General features: G+C 40.9%; 1 protein-coding gene across 2 annotated transcripts in view; it reads left to right on the top strand.

Annotated features, from left to right (window-relative positions):
• ANKH (ANKH inorganic pyrophosphate transport regulator) overlaps positions 1–19,327 on the top strand; it is a 141,014-nt gene that overhangs the window by 76,920 nt on the left and 44,767 nt on the right. For both annotated transcript variants that reach the window (XM_038391352.2, XM_038391351.2), the window contains exons 3-6: positions 5,762–5,978; positions 14,942–15,060; positions 15,737–15,820; positions 18,636–18,806. In XM_038391352.2, the coding sequence (XP_038247280.1) occupies positions 5,762–5,978; positions 14,942–15,060; positions 15,737–15,820; positions 18,636–18,806 (591 nt within the window). The remainder of the gene's footprint in view (positions 1–5,761; positions 5,979–14,941; positions 15,061–15,736; positions 15,821–18,635; positions 18,807–19,327) is intronic.

Consider the following 19,327-nt stretch of genomic DNA (forward strand, 5'->3'; position numbering starts at 1 on the left):
GAGAGTGACTATCATTTTAAAAAAAAAATAACGAGGAGTCCTTGTGGCATCTTAGAGACTAACAGATTTATTTGGGTGTAAGTTTTTGTGAGTTAGAATCCACTTCATCAGATGCATGGAGTGAAAATACAGGAGCAGGGAAATACATGAAAGGACGGCGGTTGCTTTACCAAGTGTGAGGTCAGTCTAATGAGATAAATCAATTATGCATCTAATGAAGTGGGTTCTAACCACAAAAGCTTATGCCCAAATAAATCTTAGTCTCTAAGGTGCCACAAGGACTCCTCGTTATTTTTGCTGTTACAGACTAACACGGCTATCATTAGTTACCTCCTAGTTGCTAAGAATGAAATGGCATAGGAGGAACAGTTATAACTTGCATGTTTTAAAACACTTGCCAAAAGAGGGTCACTTATTTATTTCAACCAAATATATCTTATACCTACACTGTATGCATTGTCTGGAAAGTAATATCCTCTAGATCAGGGATCAGCAATGTTGGCATGTGGCCCGCCAGGGTAAGCGGCAAGGAGTAAAGTGAGTTATCAACCAAGCCATGGACTAGTTCCAGAGTGATCAGTGTGCAATATATTTTACAAGCCTGAGAATTGCATTTATTTTATGAGTAGAAATTTAATACACAACACATTCAATAAGGGTTGACTGTTCCCTGCAGACTGTTTACTGATGGATTCAGTTCATCAGCAGTTGGTATGATTAGGCTATTGTCTGTCAAAAATCACGTAAATATGAAAAATATAATAGGCCAAGTTCATAGCTCATATACCTCCATTTAAATGAGTGTTACAAGGGTTAATTCTGCCCCTTCTGTCTGTTGCCCACTTGAGGGACAAGGTACTGTCATTTTCGTAGTTAATAGACCTTTGACAAAGATGGGTCAGACAGGTAATTATTGTGAAATTATGACATTCTTCTGCTATCATATGCTATGTGCCATGTATCGGATACAGATTCCTTTTTGGTAAGAGTTGTAATAAATAATGGTGTGCCCTTCTATAACTCCTTCCCTCTGAGCATCTGAAAGTGCTTGACAAATGTTAAGTATGTAAGCTTCAGAATATCCCTGGGAGATACAAGAATCACTTCACCCAACAAAAAATACAGCAGCTATTTTAACAGTTCCAACTAACATTAGGCACCCTTTTAGGAAGAACATATCCAATTGATGCGTCAGGGAAAAAATTCAAGTGTAGAGTTTTCAATTATTCAAGTTTAAAATTTAGCTTGTACCTCAGGGTCAACAACTCTGCAGCTAAAAGGAGTGCCATCGGATCTTAAATTATAAGAGTGAGAGGAACTTGGTTTTATCATTCTTCCAGAAGACAGCAACCCCAACATCACAGTAGCTCCCAATACTGTACTGGGGCAAAAGTTCAGTAATGATGCAGGAGAGAAGAACGTCATCTACTGAATTACCAGCATCACTCCCTGAAGCATCTCTGTTTTCCTTGGAGGTGTTCGATCCAAATCTGGATGAAGAGATTTAAAAAAATAAACTAATTGACCGATCATAAGCTAATGGAACAGTGGAATGATGCATGATTTGTCAACCCTACAATAAGGGCCTTTGGCCCAGATTTTAGAAGCATTTAGGCATTGCTCCATTCAGGGTGCAACTCCTAACTGACTTTGGAGCCAAATTCTCATTTTTCAAAAATGAGAAGTGCCTAAGTCAGTTTTGAAAATGAGATGCAGGCTCCCAAGTCAGTTAAGCATTACAATGCTGAGCACAGCAAAGCCTAACTACCTCTGAAAAACTTATGTTTCATCTGACAAATCATGCTGATCTTTTTGGACACAGATTGTAACTTCTTTGGAACAAATATGGAACCCAGATGCTGTTTGTTCAGTTTTGTCAATGGCTTTGTGCACACAAAGCATGTGCACAAACTGCAGTCAGTGATGCAATAAGAAGTGGAGAGTGTTCCTTGGTTTATGACTTTTTAAAAATGTATGTAATTGCAGGAAATTAAATTGGAAGATTACCAAGTGCTGCCAGTGTTTGGCACGTCATGGAACCCAGCAAACATTTTTATCTTTCATATGATGCACAGAATAAGCTCTCCAAGTTTCTGGGTTTTCACATTGATTTAAGGGTATCAAATATGACATGTGATCCACAGGGTTTGAAAGGGGTGATTGAATAGTTTGTCCATCCGTCTCTGTAATGTGAAAATGGAAAAAGAAATTGCTGAGGCACATCAGTCAAAATGAATGGTTTGTCTGGAGGAAGTTACTGAAACTAAGCAGCTAGTAGACAGTTACATTTATTGTAAGCTTTCTAAAGCGGTCTTCCACAGGAAAAAGTTTTTCCAGTGCCTTGTTTATGGATGTTACTGTTTCATGTCTAACCTTAGAGGGATTTCATCGTGTCAGCAAGCTGTTCCTCAGTAGGACAACTTAATGGCAACATTCCTCTAACAAAGTAGGGATCCTTCATGCTACCTGGTGCACAGCGTATGTATTGGGGGGGAATCCCATAGCAATTCAGGTGTGTCTCCTTAGTTGTAGTTTCCACAGAAAATGTCTGAGCTCAGTCTAATATGATGGGGGAGCAGAGTCCCACTCTAGAGTCACTCACTCTTGTCCATTGCTAGTTATGTGGTAAATGGACACACAAAGTGATTATGGGCCAAATTCATCCCAAATTCAATTGACTTCAGAGCTTCATCCAGGGTGAATTTTTTTCCCCTATGTGTAATAAGGATTTTTCTGGTTCTGTTAGTTTCTTAGGCCATAGTTTCCTCAGAGATCATATTCTCATTGGCATTTTATGGACCTCAACTGAATGCACAGACTCTCAGATAAACTGCCACCCTGTCCGGTGATAGATTCATTACCCTCCTGCGTAGGCCTTGACAACAAGTAGTAGTCCTAACAGGATGGAAGTGGCTGCTATGGTGAATTGTGCCTAAAAATATATGCGGCTTTGTTTTCAAGTGACAGGATTAATTTAGGTTGCAGAGTGCCCTGAATGCTTTCGCTATTACTCTGAAAATTAGAACCACCAGAAATAGTTTATTGCAAACAAAAGACAATGGGAGGGAAGGGAAGAATAAAAGTCAAAATGCAGTAGGCACCCTCTGTTGATTTCCATCTAAAAGATGGAAATTTACCCTGTTACTAGCAGTGCTGGCAGAGGCATGGAAAGATCTGATTCCTGTTGAAGCAAAAGAAATTACTACCTTTGATAACCAGAACAATATACGTCACAATCATCATTTAAGCCTCCCACCAGCTCTGAAGGAGTATGTGGAAGAAGAGTGTACTTACCACAGCTGTGCCTTCTTGTCATGAGCATGAGAGGAAAGACTTTATAAGTGAAAGCTTCAAAATTCTGCAGAAGTTATTTACTCTCCATGCTCACCAGGGAAGGCTTGTCCCTAGCAGGTGGGATTATTTCAGGTCATGCCCCAAATCAGACAAATTACGCTATAGGTGTGTTGTCAGTAGGATATCCATATGACCAATGAGTCCTGAACTGCATTAATCACATCCCATAGGTATCCTCAGTCCATTAAGGAGCCCCTACCAGCACCAATGTCTGCTGTTGCCCTGATGGAGTTCAGTGATTAAGGTGCTTGCAAGAGGTCTGCTTCATTCTAAGACTGGTTCCAACTGCACAGCACCATGCCCAGACTCTGTCTGGGAAGCTCAGCCCTTAAAGGCATAGCCCCAATACCCCTGTCCCATGTATAAGTGGCCAAGGTACAAGCTTAAAGCTCTGAAACAGTTTTAACATTCTTCCTTTTTTATGCAGCTATTAGAGGGAATCATACAAGCTAAGGGCTTGACCCTTGTCATGGTAGATGGCTGCCACCAGTTTTTTTCTACAGAATTCCTAAGTAGTAAGCAAATTATGTGCACAATGTTTTATACTTCTCCATGCCCAGGATGCCATCTTTTTGGGCTTTATTTACTTTGCAAGATTAGATGTAACTTGCACCCATGTCAATAATGCAGCACCCGCATTATGCGGGCCCCAGAAGAAGTTGTGTAACAGTAGGAGGGAAGATCTTGTGCATCTTACACACAATGGGATAAGGTCATTGTCTGGGAGAAGGACAAAGAGCAAGAAGGCTGAAAAATATGGAACTTCATTTATTCTGTTTAGTGCATAGTGTAGTGCAAGAGACCATTTTGATGGGCATCAGGTATGGAGAACTTGCTGCAATTTTATGTCATGCTGGAGACACCGATTTAGTCTTAACATCAGCAAGTGGCAATGAAGTATCTTGGAGAGATTGAAAAGGAAAAAAATATTAGAGGCTAAATGCTGCCCTCCAGCCTACAGAAACAACTTCTGTTGAAGCCAATGGGAGTTGCCTGCTTGTAGGTGCTTCACCCAGAACTCTGATGTTGAAATGCTAAGACTTGAACTTAGTTATGTTACGATATTCAAATTTAGATATTTTACCTTCAAACAAAGCTCAGTGCCAGGGGTGGTACGTAAGTGGTAGGTGCTACAGTTTTGGAGTTGGGGAGGCTTAAAAGATGTTCCTGATTGGTCAGTTCTTTGTGGACCTCTCAGTATGTCTCATCTGTGACCCATAAGAACTAAATTCTTATGAAATCAAGTCATCATTCCATCCTTTGTGCTTTTTGAGTCTAATCCTGTTTTCACAATTTACTGAATATCTCAGGTGATTGATGCTATGGCAGTGAAGACAAAAACTGTGTCCTATTTAGTCAACACATTTTGAAATGTGCTTGCTGTGAGCTTTTCCTGAGTTCTGAGGAAAATATTACGGCATTTTTCTCTTGTTTCAATTTAGATATGAAGATAATTTTGTTAAATTATTTGGAGATTTGAGCAGGAGGACACTTCCCCCCCCCCCCCCCCCCAGTATCTGCAAGATACTTGCTAAACTATTCAAAATGAGAACAACTTTGAAATACCGATATTTTGTGTTTCATTTTTCTTTTTAATAAGTTGTGAGAATGTTGCTTAATCAAGGGGTGCAGGGTCTCAATCTTATTTTGAAACATGAAATTACATGGGAGGAAGACCAACATATTTGGTCACATGTACCTTTGGGTATGTTTAATGAAAAACAACACCATTGTGTAGAATCAGGTCAACATGACTGTAGCACAACTCCTTTTACAGTGAAATGGACTTTAAGCCCCAAGTAATTTCATAATGGACCAGCTGCAGTTCCAGTTTTGTATCTTTTGGATATGGGTGAAATTTTACTCTCCCGTGCAAAAGGCAAACCTGGTCTACATGTTACTAAAGTCACACCAAGTCCTCACATGGGACTTCTTGGCCTTCTGCACAGTGGTCAATTTCATATAGTAAAGTTGTTGAAGTACTGCACTTCAGTACAAGGGGGTTCCATTTGATAACTTTAGAAACAAATTACTAATGTTTTATTTCATGAAACACTTTATGTATTTAAATCCTCTGTAGTTTCTTACTGGCTATTGTAAATTGGAACACTTGGTATCTGTCTCACCGTGCAGATGTACAATAGAGCTGTGCAGCACAGTAAATTGAAAGCGTACAGAGTGGGAAAAGTTTTTTGTATGCACTTTGCCAGTATTTCTTTTGATGTTTCAGTCACTTCATATTTCTGCATGCAGGATCCAAAGAATGTCAAGTCAATACAGATCAAAATAGGTTATGACTTAACTTTTGGTAAACTGTTGGTTTCTATGGAAACCAACTGCATCATATTTTTTTTTTCCAGACACTGTCTATATTTTGAAGTATTCTTTGTTTTATGTATTTCAACAGGCCTTGAATAGGGGTATAGCAGCTGTTAAGGAAGATGCTGTGGAAATGCTGGCCAGCTACGGGCTGGCCTATTCCCTCATGAAGTTCTTCACGGGTCCAATGAGCGACTTCAAGAATGTCGGTTTGGTGTTTGTGAACAGCAAACGAGACAGGACCAAAGCAGTTTTGTGCATGGTTGTGGCTGGTGCAGTGGCTGCTGTATTTCATACCTTGATAGGTAAGCCTTTCTCACTATTTACTTACTGGTTGACTTTGCTTCCCCATCCCATCCCCTAGAGCTGCTTAACCTGCAGCTCTCCTCGCACCTAGAAATGAAAACTTAGGAGGAACTATGAGATTGTCTTGTGGCTGGAGTTCTGTTTAGACTACAAAATTTTACTATTTTAGAATGGTAGAATCCATCTGTAGTTCTTGCTCGTGCACAAATGCATACCACTACTACCAGTGTGTGATTGCTCAGTTTACTGCTGGCCTATTTCATCCGTGTTTTGGCAGTAGCACAGTTGTCAGGCTGGACCCATGTCATAGCACTGTCCTACTGCTTGCAGGTGGGATTCGTCTGTGTAAATGGGTTTCACGGTTCTTTTCTGTAGCAGGCCATCCCAATGTGAGAAATGCTTTTTTTTTTTTTTCTACTTCAATCAGGACTTCTTAGCACCTTTGATAGATACTTACTTTGCCACCCACATCACAGTAGGAGCACCTTAGTATCTGTTCCCCCATGCCAGCCATTTCATAATGATAAACTGTGTAGTAAAAAGGATCAGACAGGCTGATTTAAAAATAACCAGCATTACCTTCTGTTAGCCGTAGTCAAAGCTTCATTGTCCATTTTTGGTGGATAGCTAAGCTCTTGCACCAGCTACTACAGACATCATGTCTTGCAAAACCCAGGAGCCACTGGCAAGTGAGACCAGGACCCTGACTGCACTATTGATCAGGGAGAATATACAAATAAACCTGGAGTTGGCTAGGAAGAAGTTAACAGTATTTGCAGATTTCTGCAAGACCCACCAAATGTGATACTGAACTGAGTATCAACCAGTATGATGGAATATTCAAGGCCATGAAGTGTTAGTATCAGAGAACATTAGACCACAACCAAGAGCCTAGCAGAAATTGGACCTCATGTACCTTTAAGAGCTGTACCAGGCCTAGTGCCCCCAAACAACCTCCAACCCACTTCACAGAATGGAGACTGATGTAGCCCTTGCAACAAGGAAAATGAGGAGGAGGAGACTGACCAGGGGGAAGAGAGTAAAGTCCCTGTAACAGGTATAGTGTTTGGTATTCCTTATATCTCTCTGCTGTCTGAGGGGAGGGATGGGGAAGGAATGCAGGGAGTGTGAATGGACTTGGGCACCCATGTGGGGGACTGCTGCTCTCTGGGAACTAGGCAGGTATTTGGTGGCAATATCTATCGCTGGATGTGGAGCTACAGAGGTGGCCTGCACATGGGACCCATTGTTCATTGTCAGGCTGTCAGTGTCTCAACCATCACACACTGCAAGTCATCACAGTAAGCCCGTGTACTTACTGTACTTGCATAAGAGCCTTATGGAAGAACAGATGTCCACTGATGTTATCTCCTGGCTTGGTGCCACCTTTTAATCATTCTTAGCAGCCCTATAACCCTTTAAACACACAGAAACAGGCACCCAGTGTTAAAGCACCTCATGTTAAGACCATAGCCCCACATATTAATTAAACTGCTAATTTTACCCTTTGTTGGTGGTGGTGGTGGTTGTTGTTATGACAGTATGCAGGCAATGTGCTCATTGTCTGCAGTAGCCCTTTGCCAAGATCAGCCTGTCACTAATTTAACATCAATGTTAAACCATCAATGAAATTAATTCATTGATCTCCCTGACATCTACAGGCCACCTCAATGTATGGGGGTGGCTCAGGATTTTGTACTGAAGATTATAAGCAGTCAGTGTTGTAAACCTGTATTCATTTGCAAGATCTGCCATAAGATTTCTTGGTTTGGATCTTTCCCCAGCCTTGACATGATCTTTCAGTTGCCCACCTTGTCCAGTTTGTGTACCAGGTTGAACAGAGGGCAGTTTTACCAGCCGGGAAGAGTTCATTTTTTGATCCATCTCATTTTGGTTTTAAGCCATATGGGTTCCTGCCGATGCGCAGTATATGAGCCAGATTTCCAAGCTGAAGGCTATAGATTGATTGCTGCTTAGGTATGTGGGGCTTTTGGTCAGAGATGGCTGTGGGTAGTCAGTCATTCCTAAACATGCTGGTTGAGTTACCCTAGGTTTGCTGAACTACAGAGCACTGCTGTGGTGTGAACCTCTTGCGCCCAATGTTTCCATTTTATGAAGGAAAAAAAAAGTCTGTCTGTTTGTCAGACCTTAAAGTCCTGAGTGAAGGGGCTTCACTCAATCTTCCAACTGTTCATGGTGGCAAAATGTAAAATATTTTGTAATATTTTAATGTGTATGCCTGAAAATATGTGAAGACCACCTCTGAGAGTGGAGAAGGACCCAAGACAACAGCATTAGTCAGATTCCCAGCACTAAATGACCGTGATGCTGCCAAGTTCCCTTTGAACATGTTTTAAAACCTGCTTATCCCTTTGTGACCCATAGATGTACAACCTCCGGAGTGGGGGGGAAGAACAGGAGGAGGAACCAAGTGACAGTCTGGCAGCTGGTCTTCAGCAGCTGTGAGATTTGTCACATACCTCTTCCAGGAAGCAAAAGGCCCAGGGTATTGATGCTCAACAAATTTAAAAAAATATCTCTAGACTGCAGTGATATTCTCTGATGTAGTCTGTAAGTGAAGAACAAGGGAGGATATGTTTGTCCTTCGTGGAGTGTGAGACTCAACCATGGAAGAGCAAAAAACCCAAGGGAACAAGAGAAGAGTCTTGTTCTTGGCTGAAAAGGGTCAGAGGGAAGAAGACAACAAGTGGCAGTGGAGGAGGAAATGTCCAGTTGCAGCTATGATTGAGTCTATCAGCAGCACTCGAGCAGAACTGATGAAGAGCAACTCCCACTCCTTTACAATGCCAAACCAGACTGCTTCAACCCCATGACTCATACTTACTTCTCCACCAGGATCTCCTTTCTAGCCCTTCACATGAGCCACAGTAATCCTCTATGTGGGTGTCTAACTGAGCCAAACAATCCAGACTCGTGTCTGCAAGCTGTGTGTATCTTGTACTTACACCTCCCACCCCCCAATCACCATAGTATGAGGGCCTCACCAACAATTTTCACAACACACCCTGGGCAAGTAATATGAGGAACTGAGAAAGTCAGTGACTTGGCCAGGATCACCCAGGAAAATGTCAGAGGTGGGAATTGAAACCACATTTCCTTCCCACTTGAAGTCCAAGTCTAGTGCCTTAGCCACAAAACCATCCTTCCACTGACCATTTCAGTTTAGAGCTAGACATTGAAATGTGTGCTTTGTTCCTTGTCCTGTGATGTTTTGGGGTCAGCTGCCACCACCAGTTAATTGAAGTATAACTTTGTGGGAAGTCTGTTACTTACTTCTCCGGGCATAAACAAGCTGTGACTTACTTCTGAGTATTTTGTAGGAGTAGCATTGGGAAGGAACAGTGTGCTATGAGGGAAGGAATATAATATAGCAGAGATCTCATTTATTGCATGCATACAAAAATTTGCTATATCTTACCAATATTAAACTTCTCAGAGAAGGGGATTCATTTTTATTACAATTCTCCATTTTATCGAATGCTTGGCAGCTGTTCTGTACTAATTGGGACCTGTTTAATACTAGCCCCAGGATCAGTCATTCTGCATCTTTCTCTTTGCTGTAGACACAATAGCACTATTCATCACTTATCAGTAGAGCTCTGCAAATCTGCGGATATCCACTTTATATCTGCGGACCATGTTTGCGGATCGGATGCCGATACAAATTTTGTATCCATGCAGGGCTCTATGTATCAGGTTTCCTGTTTTGGCCCTGGCTGCCATTTAATTCACTCTTTCTCAGCAGGAGTTTCAAGATGCTGGAATAACGCTCTGGCTATTTCTTTTCAGTTGAATATATATATTACATTCGCCATTGCTGAAGTTCTAGGAATGACAGAAACCAGCAGTAGCTTTGGATGTAAACCTCGTGCAGCTAAAGTCATCGTCCCTGTGACTAAGTAAACACCTCTACATCCCCTTCCTCTTGAAAATGCACACTACCACAAACATCTGGTGAGGCAGTAGATGAAGTGTCACTTGTCAGCTTCAGCACAAAGCAGTTAGAACTTCAGCAGCCAGGCTAACAGATGGCAGGCTGAATCCCGCAGAAGCTCATAGCAATGCCATTAGTTTTCCACTGTGATTGCAGACACGGGGCCCCTATCCTGCAAGCACCTGCTCAAGTGAGTGGCTTTACAGTTGTTAATAGTTCCCCTGGTCTCCATGGGACTAATCGCATGCATAGTGACTCGTGCATGAAGGATTAAGGGCCTGGTTTCCAGCTAACGTGGTCAAGAATTGTTCATGCCAAAAAATACAGTGAGAATGAAGGTTAACTGTGCCATTTTTGTGGTCAGTAAAGTTCTAAACATGCCCACCTGACTAGCTGATACCAAATGTTCTGCCACCTGTAGCACAGAAGAAACTGGAACACTGACCTGACCGTGAGTCAGGTTATCCAGATTCTTTTAATCTTAGTTTTCATAGACTTCTGGTGGGATTCTTGTTCTAATCACCTAGCTTATCATTAAAGTAATCCTCATCTGTGCCTACTTTGCAGGGAGTGATAAGACAGAACTCATTAAAAAGAGTATAATGTATTGACATCCTGAGATGGATGTTGCTGTAGCAGTAGCTAACATTAACAATTTACATTTCTGCTAATTAAGTTGTCATTTTCTTCTCGACAACATAGTCACAGAGCAGAGAAGGAATGGAGTGAGCCCAGACTCAAATTTGGTGTATTTTTTGGCTACTTACAACTATTCTTTCTTTAAAATTGGAACAGCTATATTTGGAGTGTTATGAGGCATTAAGCTGTCTGAGAAATTGTCATAAACATACAGGTAAGGGTAGCATAAAATCCCTCCTTTACCTCTAAGGGGTTAAGAAGCTCAAATAACCTGGCTGGTGCCTGACCAAAAGGACCAATAAGAAAAGAAGATACTTTCAAATCTGGGTGGGGGGGGGTTTGTTTGTGCTCTTTGTTGTTGTGCTCTCTCGGGACAGAGAGGGACCAGGCAGGAAAAAAAATCTCCTAAAACCCTACCTGAAATAAGCATCTAAGATTACAAAAATTGCAAGTAAAGCAAGGAAATGCGTTAGATTATCTTTTGTTTTAGCTTGTGAATTTTCCTTATGCTAAGAGGGAGGTTTATTCCTGTTTTTGGAACTTTGAAGTTGAGCCTAGAGGGGAATCTTCTGTGTTTTTAAATCTTTTTATTACCCTGTAAAATTACCTTCCATCCTGATTTTACAGAGGTGCTTCTTTTACAGTTTTTCTTTATACTAAAGTTCTTCTTTTAAGAACCTGATTGATTTTAGTGTGCTAAAGATAAAGGGTCTGGTCTGTATTTTTATTAAAGGCAATTGGTTAGTATATTATTCTCAAGCCTCCCCAGGAAAGGGGTGAAGGGGCTTGGGGGAATATTTTGCAGAAATAGGGACTCCAAGTGGCCCTTTTCCCTGGATGTTTGTCTAAATCACTTGGTGGTGGCAGCAATACTGTCCAAGGACAAAGAAAGGATTTGTGCCTTGGGGAAGTTTTAACCTAAGCTGGTAGAAATAAGCTTAGGGGGTCTTTCATGCAGGTCCCCATATCTGTATCCCTAGTTCAGAGTTGGGAGGGAACCTTGATAGACAGAAATCCTCAGGCATTTCCAGATTTTAAAGAGTTCAAGTAATAGTGTTTCAACTTTTGTGGTACATCTACCTGATGACAAGAAGCACATTTTTCATTTCACAAGTCTACAAGAACAGTTTATTTTTAAAATTGGCATCAAAGTAGGAAGATGGACTATATCCAGAGAATTCATCAATTAATCCAAAGCCACCTGTGATATTTTTCCAATAGAGCTAATATTTACATGTGTAGCTTTGTCTGAACATCAATGATGGCACCTCCTGGGAGGGTTCTTTTTGTTTCCTTCATGACACAAGAGCAACATGCAGGATAGTGGATGACCCCAGAATGACTAACTGTGGTGCCATTTATTTAAGACTCTGCTGTCACTAATACAGTTTATGCATGGGTCAGCAAAGCTCCAAGAGCATATTCAGTTGTGCATTTGTTTCAGGGCTATCAAATGTGTGGGCTGTTGGTTGGAGTTTTATAGAAGCAACCATAGGGAAGATGTTCCATTTATATGCACGATATTCCACTAGTCAGATAAATCCAATAGTGGAAAATGCCTATCCTTATGACTCTGAACAGACTCGTATAAGAGAGAGCCAAGCTAGAATTTTTACTTAAATGCAAGCTGCAAGACCAAACTGTAGACATGTGAAAGTGAATCTTGAGAAATTGTGAGAGTTATCACAGGAGAACAAAACAGGCTGCTGTATTTTTTATATTGTTCTTCATAATTTCAGCTGGCTTGCCAAGGTTACATTCTAATTCATCAGAGATTGCTTTATTCACATTTGAAAGAGACGTGCCTGAATACTTATCAGTAAATCTTAGCCGAGAGCAGCCTGCTTATCCTCTAAGGATGAAAACTGCTTTTTAGCAACATCACCAAAAGTGTGTGTTTGTCACCTTTCACTTACATGTGGAAATCAGGTTAACTGTTTTAAAGCTAATGTTAAGCTTAGCTGTTACAATTTCAACGACGTCAAAAATTCAGTAGGTTTTTGTCTAACACCAAGGGATTTCAATGTTTGTAAAACATGCCAGATTGAGAGCCCTGAAGAGTGAAGTGCTGTGTCCAGGGAATAGGTCCTTTTGGGGCAGAAGCTGTACAAGCCTCTCCATAGTGCCCTGCCAATGTGCTCCAACCATGTGTTGGAGGGAACATTTCCAGGACTCAGGCTGGTTCTGTGTCTATGCTCATCCAGTCCTTGGCCACTAATTGAGGTTTCTTTGACAGTGTGCTTTTTTTTTTTAAAATCTCTATCTTTCAGAACCAAAAAGGTTGCACTACTGCCTGCTTTTATGGAGGTGGAAGGGGGGGGGGGAAGAGAGGGCTGAGAAAGCGGAGAGCAACTGATGAATGCTCTCTCCATTCTCAGTTGCTCACGGAAGCCCCTCTACAAGAAGTGGGTTCACAGGACACACAAGGTGCAAAGGGCAGGAAGGGACAGGGTCAAGAGGATATTTGTCCCTGTAAGGAACTTAGCACCCTGTAGCTCCTGCAAGAGTTTTAGCTGTCTTACTACATGATTTTAGTCCATAGAGTTGAGGCACAGGTGTGGATGGAACCTAACACAGACCTCACAGAATCTGAGACTAATGAAATATGTTCATGTCTCTTCCAAAGTTGCACAAGCTCATTCAAGTCAGTTTTTATTTTAGGGAACAGACATGAGGTGCTGCTCTGCAATGAAAGCAACAGCATTCAAAGGAATTGTAAAAATGTGTAGGTAGCACACACTGTTTACAAAGTATTGAGTGAAAGTTAAGTGGACACACAAATATTTGTTTGTTAAAAGTAGCCACAGCTGGTATCAGTTGATATGTGAAAATTATTGCAAAAGGAATATTTTAAGAAAAGGAACTGAGGCGACCACCAGGACTCAAGAAGTAAGGTTAGAGTTCTGTTTTACAGAATGATTCCCTGATACTATTCAAAAGGCAATTAAGTTGATTGTTTGGGAGTGACTCTCTAAGTACAGCTTGGAGATTACTAGGGTGATCTGACAGACTGCAAGCCTAGCCATAATATAGATAGCAGCAATTTAGTAAGGACTAGAAAACAAGTATAAAATGGAGGTTTTATTTGTTTATCTTGCTTTGTGTTTTCCCAGCCTTCTGGTGGAAATATGTTGCCCCTCATTCCTGTTTCTGTCATTAGGTCTAGTTGTCATTACTTGCCCATCATTTTAGAAGAGTGTTATAATGAGCAATAAACCTTTCTTTGAATCCCCTAACCTTGTGACTGTGTTATCACTCAGTAATTGCAAAACAATGCTGGACTCAGTTCCTCTGATTGGCCTCAAACATTGTTCTATATTACATTTAACACTTAAGCCCTTCAGCAAAACTGAGGTTTTGTGGCAGTGTAAGCAAATTCCCTACCTTCTTGAGTAACCTGCCAGTTCCATTAGGATAGCTGGTTTTAGGCTAGAACAAAGCTGGATGGGACCACCAGTATTAACACACATGGATCGAATAATATAAGCAAATGTATAAAGTATGTGACATGCTGTTAAGTATCTGTGTATATTTTTTGTAATATAGTGAATTGTGTGCAAACAAAATTGCAATAATAGCATGACTTGTCAACTTTAACGTTTTTAATAGTTTTTTAAAAATGTAAGGTTATACATCTTTATAGTGGTTTTTAAGTTATTGGGATTTATTTTTCTTTCAGTACTAGATCCTGACATTCCTGGTGGGGAGAGTCCAGCTATCTTGGCCTTATATGAAAAGGAAGTTGTCGCATTCCTCTAAAATTGTGAAATGCAAAGCCACTTTAACTAACTTCTTAAAAATCGCTTTTACCTAAGGATGAACCAGGATGAGAAACAAGTGCATTGCCTGCTGAAAAGTAGGAATGCACAGTTTCCAGTAGCACAGATAATCCATTTCTAGCCTTATGATGTATTCGCCCTTAAAGCATGGAAGGAAAGTGGCAGCCACCTAAGGCTGCCCCAGAAGTTTTGCAATGTTAGAACAAGTGTCAGTAGAAATGATTAGCAGACAAGGTGAACGGGAAGCCATCACATGGCCATAAATGCAGTTTGTGGCATGCCTTTATAACTTATGTGATTTCACTGTTTTGTACATGTTTTACAGGTAATATTATCGGTGTTAGGATATTATGTGTTTTATAAACTTTTAAGAATACTTATAGGCTTATTCTCTAATATGTACCTGCAAAATACATTGAAAGCCTATATTCATAAGACACTACAAAAATCCCTGATTAGGAAGAGAAGGTGGGATTTTCAGAAGTGCCTAGACCTTAGATGCCTAACTCACACAGGTGCTTTTGAACATCCCAGCCAGAATCTGTCAGTTTAACCAAATTAATTTTTTGCTATTCTTTTATTTCTGCAGCATATAGCGATTTGGGGTATTACATTATTAACAAGCTGCACCATGTGGATGAATCAGTGGGAAGTAAAACTAGAAGGGCCTTCCTTTATCTTGCTGCCTTCCCTTTTATGGATGCCATGGTGAGTGTCTGGCTCAGAACTGAATTTTAATTGGAACTTCTCTCTGGTGTTCCCAGCTTATAGAACCAACTATTTGACAGGTATTTGGAGGCGCATTGAAGGAGAGCTTGCCATGCAAATAATTCCTCTGCTCTATTAATATTAAGATTTTGCAGATTATACTACTGATGTATACCTGCACCCCAGTCACTTTCTCCAAATAACTAAGTATGAAAAGAAGTGGCATCAGTGAGTTACTTTTTAAAGGCAGGATTTTGTTGCAATATTCAATATAGCCATTGGCCAATGAGATCAGAGCTACATTTTATACACAGTGAAAGCTGGTGAATAAAAAGAAAACCTATTACTTGGATTTGTTAGACCTCTAACTCCACCCCCACAACAGGAATAAAGACTGCTTCTCATTACTGTATTCCCTTCTCAGCAGCTACTGTACAGTCATTTAAACTGATCCTCTCCATCAGCCCTGGCAAAGAGTTAAAAGCTGCAGTGTCTTCTCTGGGTTATTGGCCTAGATTTGTTCAGATTCACATGGGCGGCTGACTCAGATGTAGGAAATAGTTTCATAAATGGTTTGTGTAAGGTTTAGCAGTAAGAAAGTAGCCAGGGTCTGAACCTGAACCTAATAGATGTATCCACGTTCGTCATTTTCTAAACAAAGTTCTGTCCTTTACAGGCTTGGACCCATGCTGGCATTCTGTTGAAACACAAACACAGTTTCCTTGTGGGATGTGCCTCCATCTCAGATGTCATAGCTCAGGTAATGACTCATCTCAACAACAGTTGTGCCTGCTGCACTATGGGCCAGATCATGGCCCATGATATGGAGCTCTATAGCTGTTCTAAACAAGCATTTGAGGTTTCCCCTGGCATGTCAAAACTCCTCACTGGCTTACAACCTGCTTTACACCTTTCCCCCCAGCATGCTGGCGGAGGTGGGGTTGTACCTGGAGCGTGCTGTACTTTGGCAGTCCACACTGCATAGAGGCCCCTTGGTGGCAGTTGTAGCTGAGGCTGCTCTCGCTTCCACACAAGTCAGGTAACTCCAGGAATGGGGAACCAGGATAGCTTGGTTTAATGCAATGTCCCACTGCAGCTATGCCCTTCCTGAAAGGACAGGAGTTCAGTGAAACACAATGGCTACCACGTGTTCCAGGATTAAGTACCTTTATACGAATGTAACTAAAGATTTTAAGCTCTTTGCGGGAGGGACTGTCTTTTACCATATTTTGTAAAGCACCTAGCATAATAGGGCTGAAATCCTGAGTGGGGCCTCTAGATATGACAATAGAAATACATATTTGATTCCTCAGTTTTCCCTTCATCCCTCAGCTATGCACTTGTTGATTAACTTGATGAAATTCCAGCCATACTGCAATAACATATGCTGTCTCTCGAGCGTGAGGACAGCTCAGCAAGCAATATTCTTGTTAAAGGCCCTTAATGTTTCATGCTCAGAACTGCAGTCAGAACTTAGCTGAAACACTTTGGTGCTGCAGTGCATTATTAGGAAGGGTCCTGCATTGTTTCAACTTCCATTATCTGAGTGATGTGTTAAACATATGTCCCCTTCATTCTGCACTTTACTAGACATCCATTGTGGAAAGTCATTTAAATTCATGTTTGATATCGAGTACCAATATTGCAGTTCTCATTTTTAAAGCGCTTAAACTTTTACACAAATTTATGTTCACAGCTAGTGAAGGGTACCTAGGCCAGTCCTTGTTATCCTCATTTAGTGATGAGGGAAGTGAAGGCAGAGACAGAGCATGTGCCTCGTGCAAGATTAGAAGGAATCAGAACTCAAGAGCTCTGGGCTCCGAATCCTTCGTTCAGTTCTCTAGATCACTTTCCCTCTATTAAGTAAAAACAATCCTATATTGAAGGGTTAAACACTTGTGGTCTGTTACCCTATGATAGATACTCGTTTTTGCACTGTATATCACATAGAGCAAAATCTCTGCAATTAATATAAGTTAGAAGTAATTGTAACAACTAACTTTATACCAAAGAAATCTACTTAATGGGTCTGACTCTTATCTCATTCTAGAGTGACCCTGGAAGTCAGTGGTATAAGATCGTGGTACGAAAACAGAATTTAGTCTGCTAGGCCTCATTCTCCATGGTTTTGCATCTTGTCTAGTCATTCAGACTTGAACAAAGAGATTATAACACCATCTTAATCTGGCAGTGGTTTAGATAGCACACACTTTGCACAAGGGCAAGTTGACTAAACAAGGTGTAAGGCCATTGAAAATGAAGTCTACAATATCTCCTCATTCCATAGCAGAATACGTATGGGACGAGCATTTCCAGAAGGGCAAAATCTCTGACCACTGGACTTCCCTGCATCAGTTGACGCTAGCAAAGTGAACATAAGCAGTAGTAACACCTGTTTAATAAAATTTTGTTACCTGTAGTCCTGAAGATCTGATTGATGGTTTTAGTCCTGAGCCCTTCAATTCTTTACTCTTTTGAGCACTTTTTGGATGAGCAACTTTATTGAAAAAATTTCCTATGTAGCATCCTAAATCAACTGTTTTGCAATCCTCCTATAAACAGCATTACCAGTCTTGTAAATACAGGTGTTTGTTTCTTTTTAAACCAAGACATACATTATGTGTCATCACTGTCTGCACACAATATAAAACCAATGAGAAAAGGATGTATTTAGTAAGCAAACCAACACAATGTGTTCATTCAGAACTCGCTGTAGTCCCAGCCCCTGCCAATAGAGTCATTTTCAGTTTTCAGTCACAGAACCATGTCAAGCAGGCTTTCCTATTTTCCTCATTGGAAACATTTGGAATTTTACTGGGATGCTCAAGCTCTGTGATAAATGTGAAAAAGTTATTATCTTAAATGCTAAAATCCAAGAAGTGTAATGGGGTTGATTCTCACCATAATCGGCTGTATTCCTGGGATTTGGTATTTAGTATTAAAGTTTACCAGTTAGAATTATGCCAAGGCTGAGCCCTGATAGTCCAAGAGAAAACCCAGCTATCTTGCTTGAAGCCAGTGCAAAGTTAGAATTGAAGTGGGATTCCCTTCTAACCACTGAGTTTTAAATACTGAAAAATCATATTTGACTTAGTCAAAGAAGTCAGTGTTTTCTTTTTAATCTGACTTTCAGAAAAGACGCTTAGAAATTGATATTGTAAGCGTACCCACTATCAAAATGGGTCAACACCATGTGGAATTGGTTAGGCTGCTGGCCACCTGGAACTTACTACCAACACCAAGAGTAAATGCATGCAAACATACTCATCCTTATGATTACTTGTCCTGCACCTGACCCTGTTACCAGTACTTTGTCCACCTATATCCTGGTATCAAATCTTGAATGTGAATTCTCTGGGACAAGGACTGTCTTTGTTCTACTCGTTTGTACAGCGCCTACTGCAATGGGAAGCTAATCCCTGACTAGGGCCTCTGGGCACTTCCACAATGTAGTCTGCATCAGTGTGGCAGTGTCAGAGATCGATTGGTTTTGGGTACAACAGGAAATACTGGGCCCTTTATTTAAAATAGAAAACCCCTAACCTGTCTACTTGTTTTCCTCTTTTCTCTTTTAGGTTGTTTTTGTAGCCATTCTGCTTCACAGTCACTTGGAATGCAAAGAGCCCCTCCTTATCCCAATCTTATCCTTGTACATGGGGGCACTGGTCCGATGTACCACCTTATGCCTGGGCTACTACAGGAATATACACGACATTATTCCTGACAGCAGTGGGCCTGAGATGGGGGTATGTCTTAATGCCTGGTAGGACTTGCTGTGCAATCTGGTTAGCTAGTATTTATGAGGATTGTAAGCTCTCTGTCCCTCAGGGAAAAAAGCACATAACGCTTAGTTTCAAACATACCCTTGTGCATACCAATTCAATGACCGTGTACATGGCAGCTAACTGACAGTCTCCTGTGTGAGAGCGGTACAGTGTATCCTTATGTCAATACCTCTGTGGCTGGGCTAAGCATATTCCTGCGAATTAGTATATAGGATCATCAGCACAGCAAATGTATTTATATGCTACAAGGATGACATTGGAAACTGACATTCTGAGAGATTCCTCCCTGTGCGAGGAAGCTGTGTGTCAGAACACCTCTTTCCTTGAATGTCTTGCAGTAATTCACAAATCCCTGAATGCAGATCAATGCCTTTATAACCGGTTGCCAGGACAAATTATGCAAATACCTTGTACATCAATTATTCAGATCTAGTAGGGCTGTTAAGAATGCACAGCTACCTTTAATTCTGTATTGCTAATGT

The sequence above is a fragment of the Dermochelys coriacea genome, chromosome 2 (genome assembly GCF_009764565.3).
Source record: "Dermochelys coriacea isolate rDerCor1 chromosome 2, rDerCor1.pri.v4, whole genome shotgun sequence".
NCBI classification, from domain to species: domain Eukaryota; kingdom Metazoa; phylum Chordata; order Testudines; family Dermochelyidae; genus Dermochelys; species Dermochelys coriacea.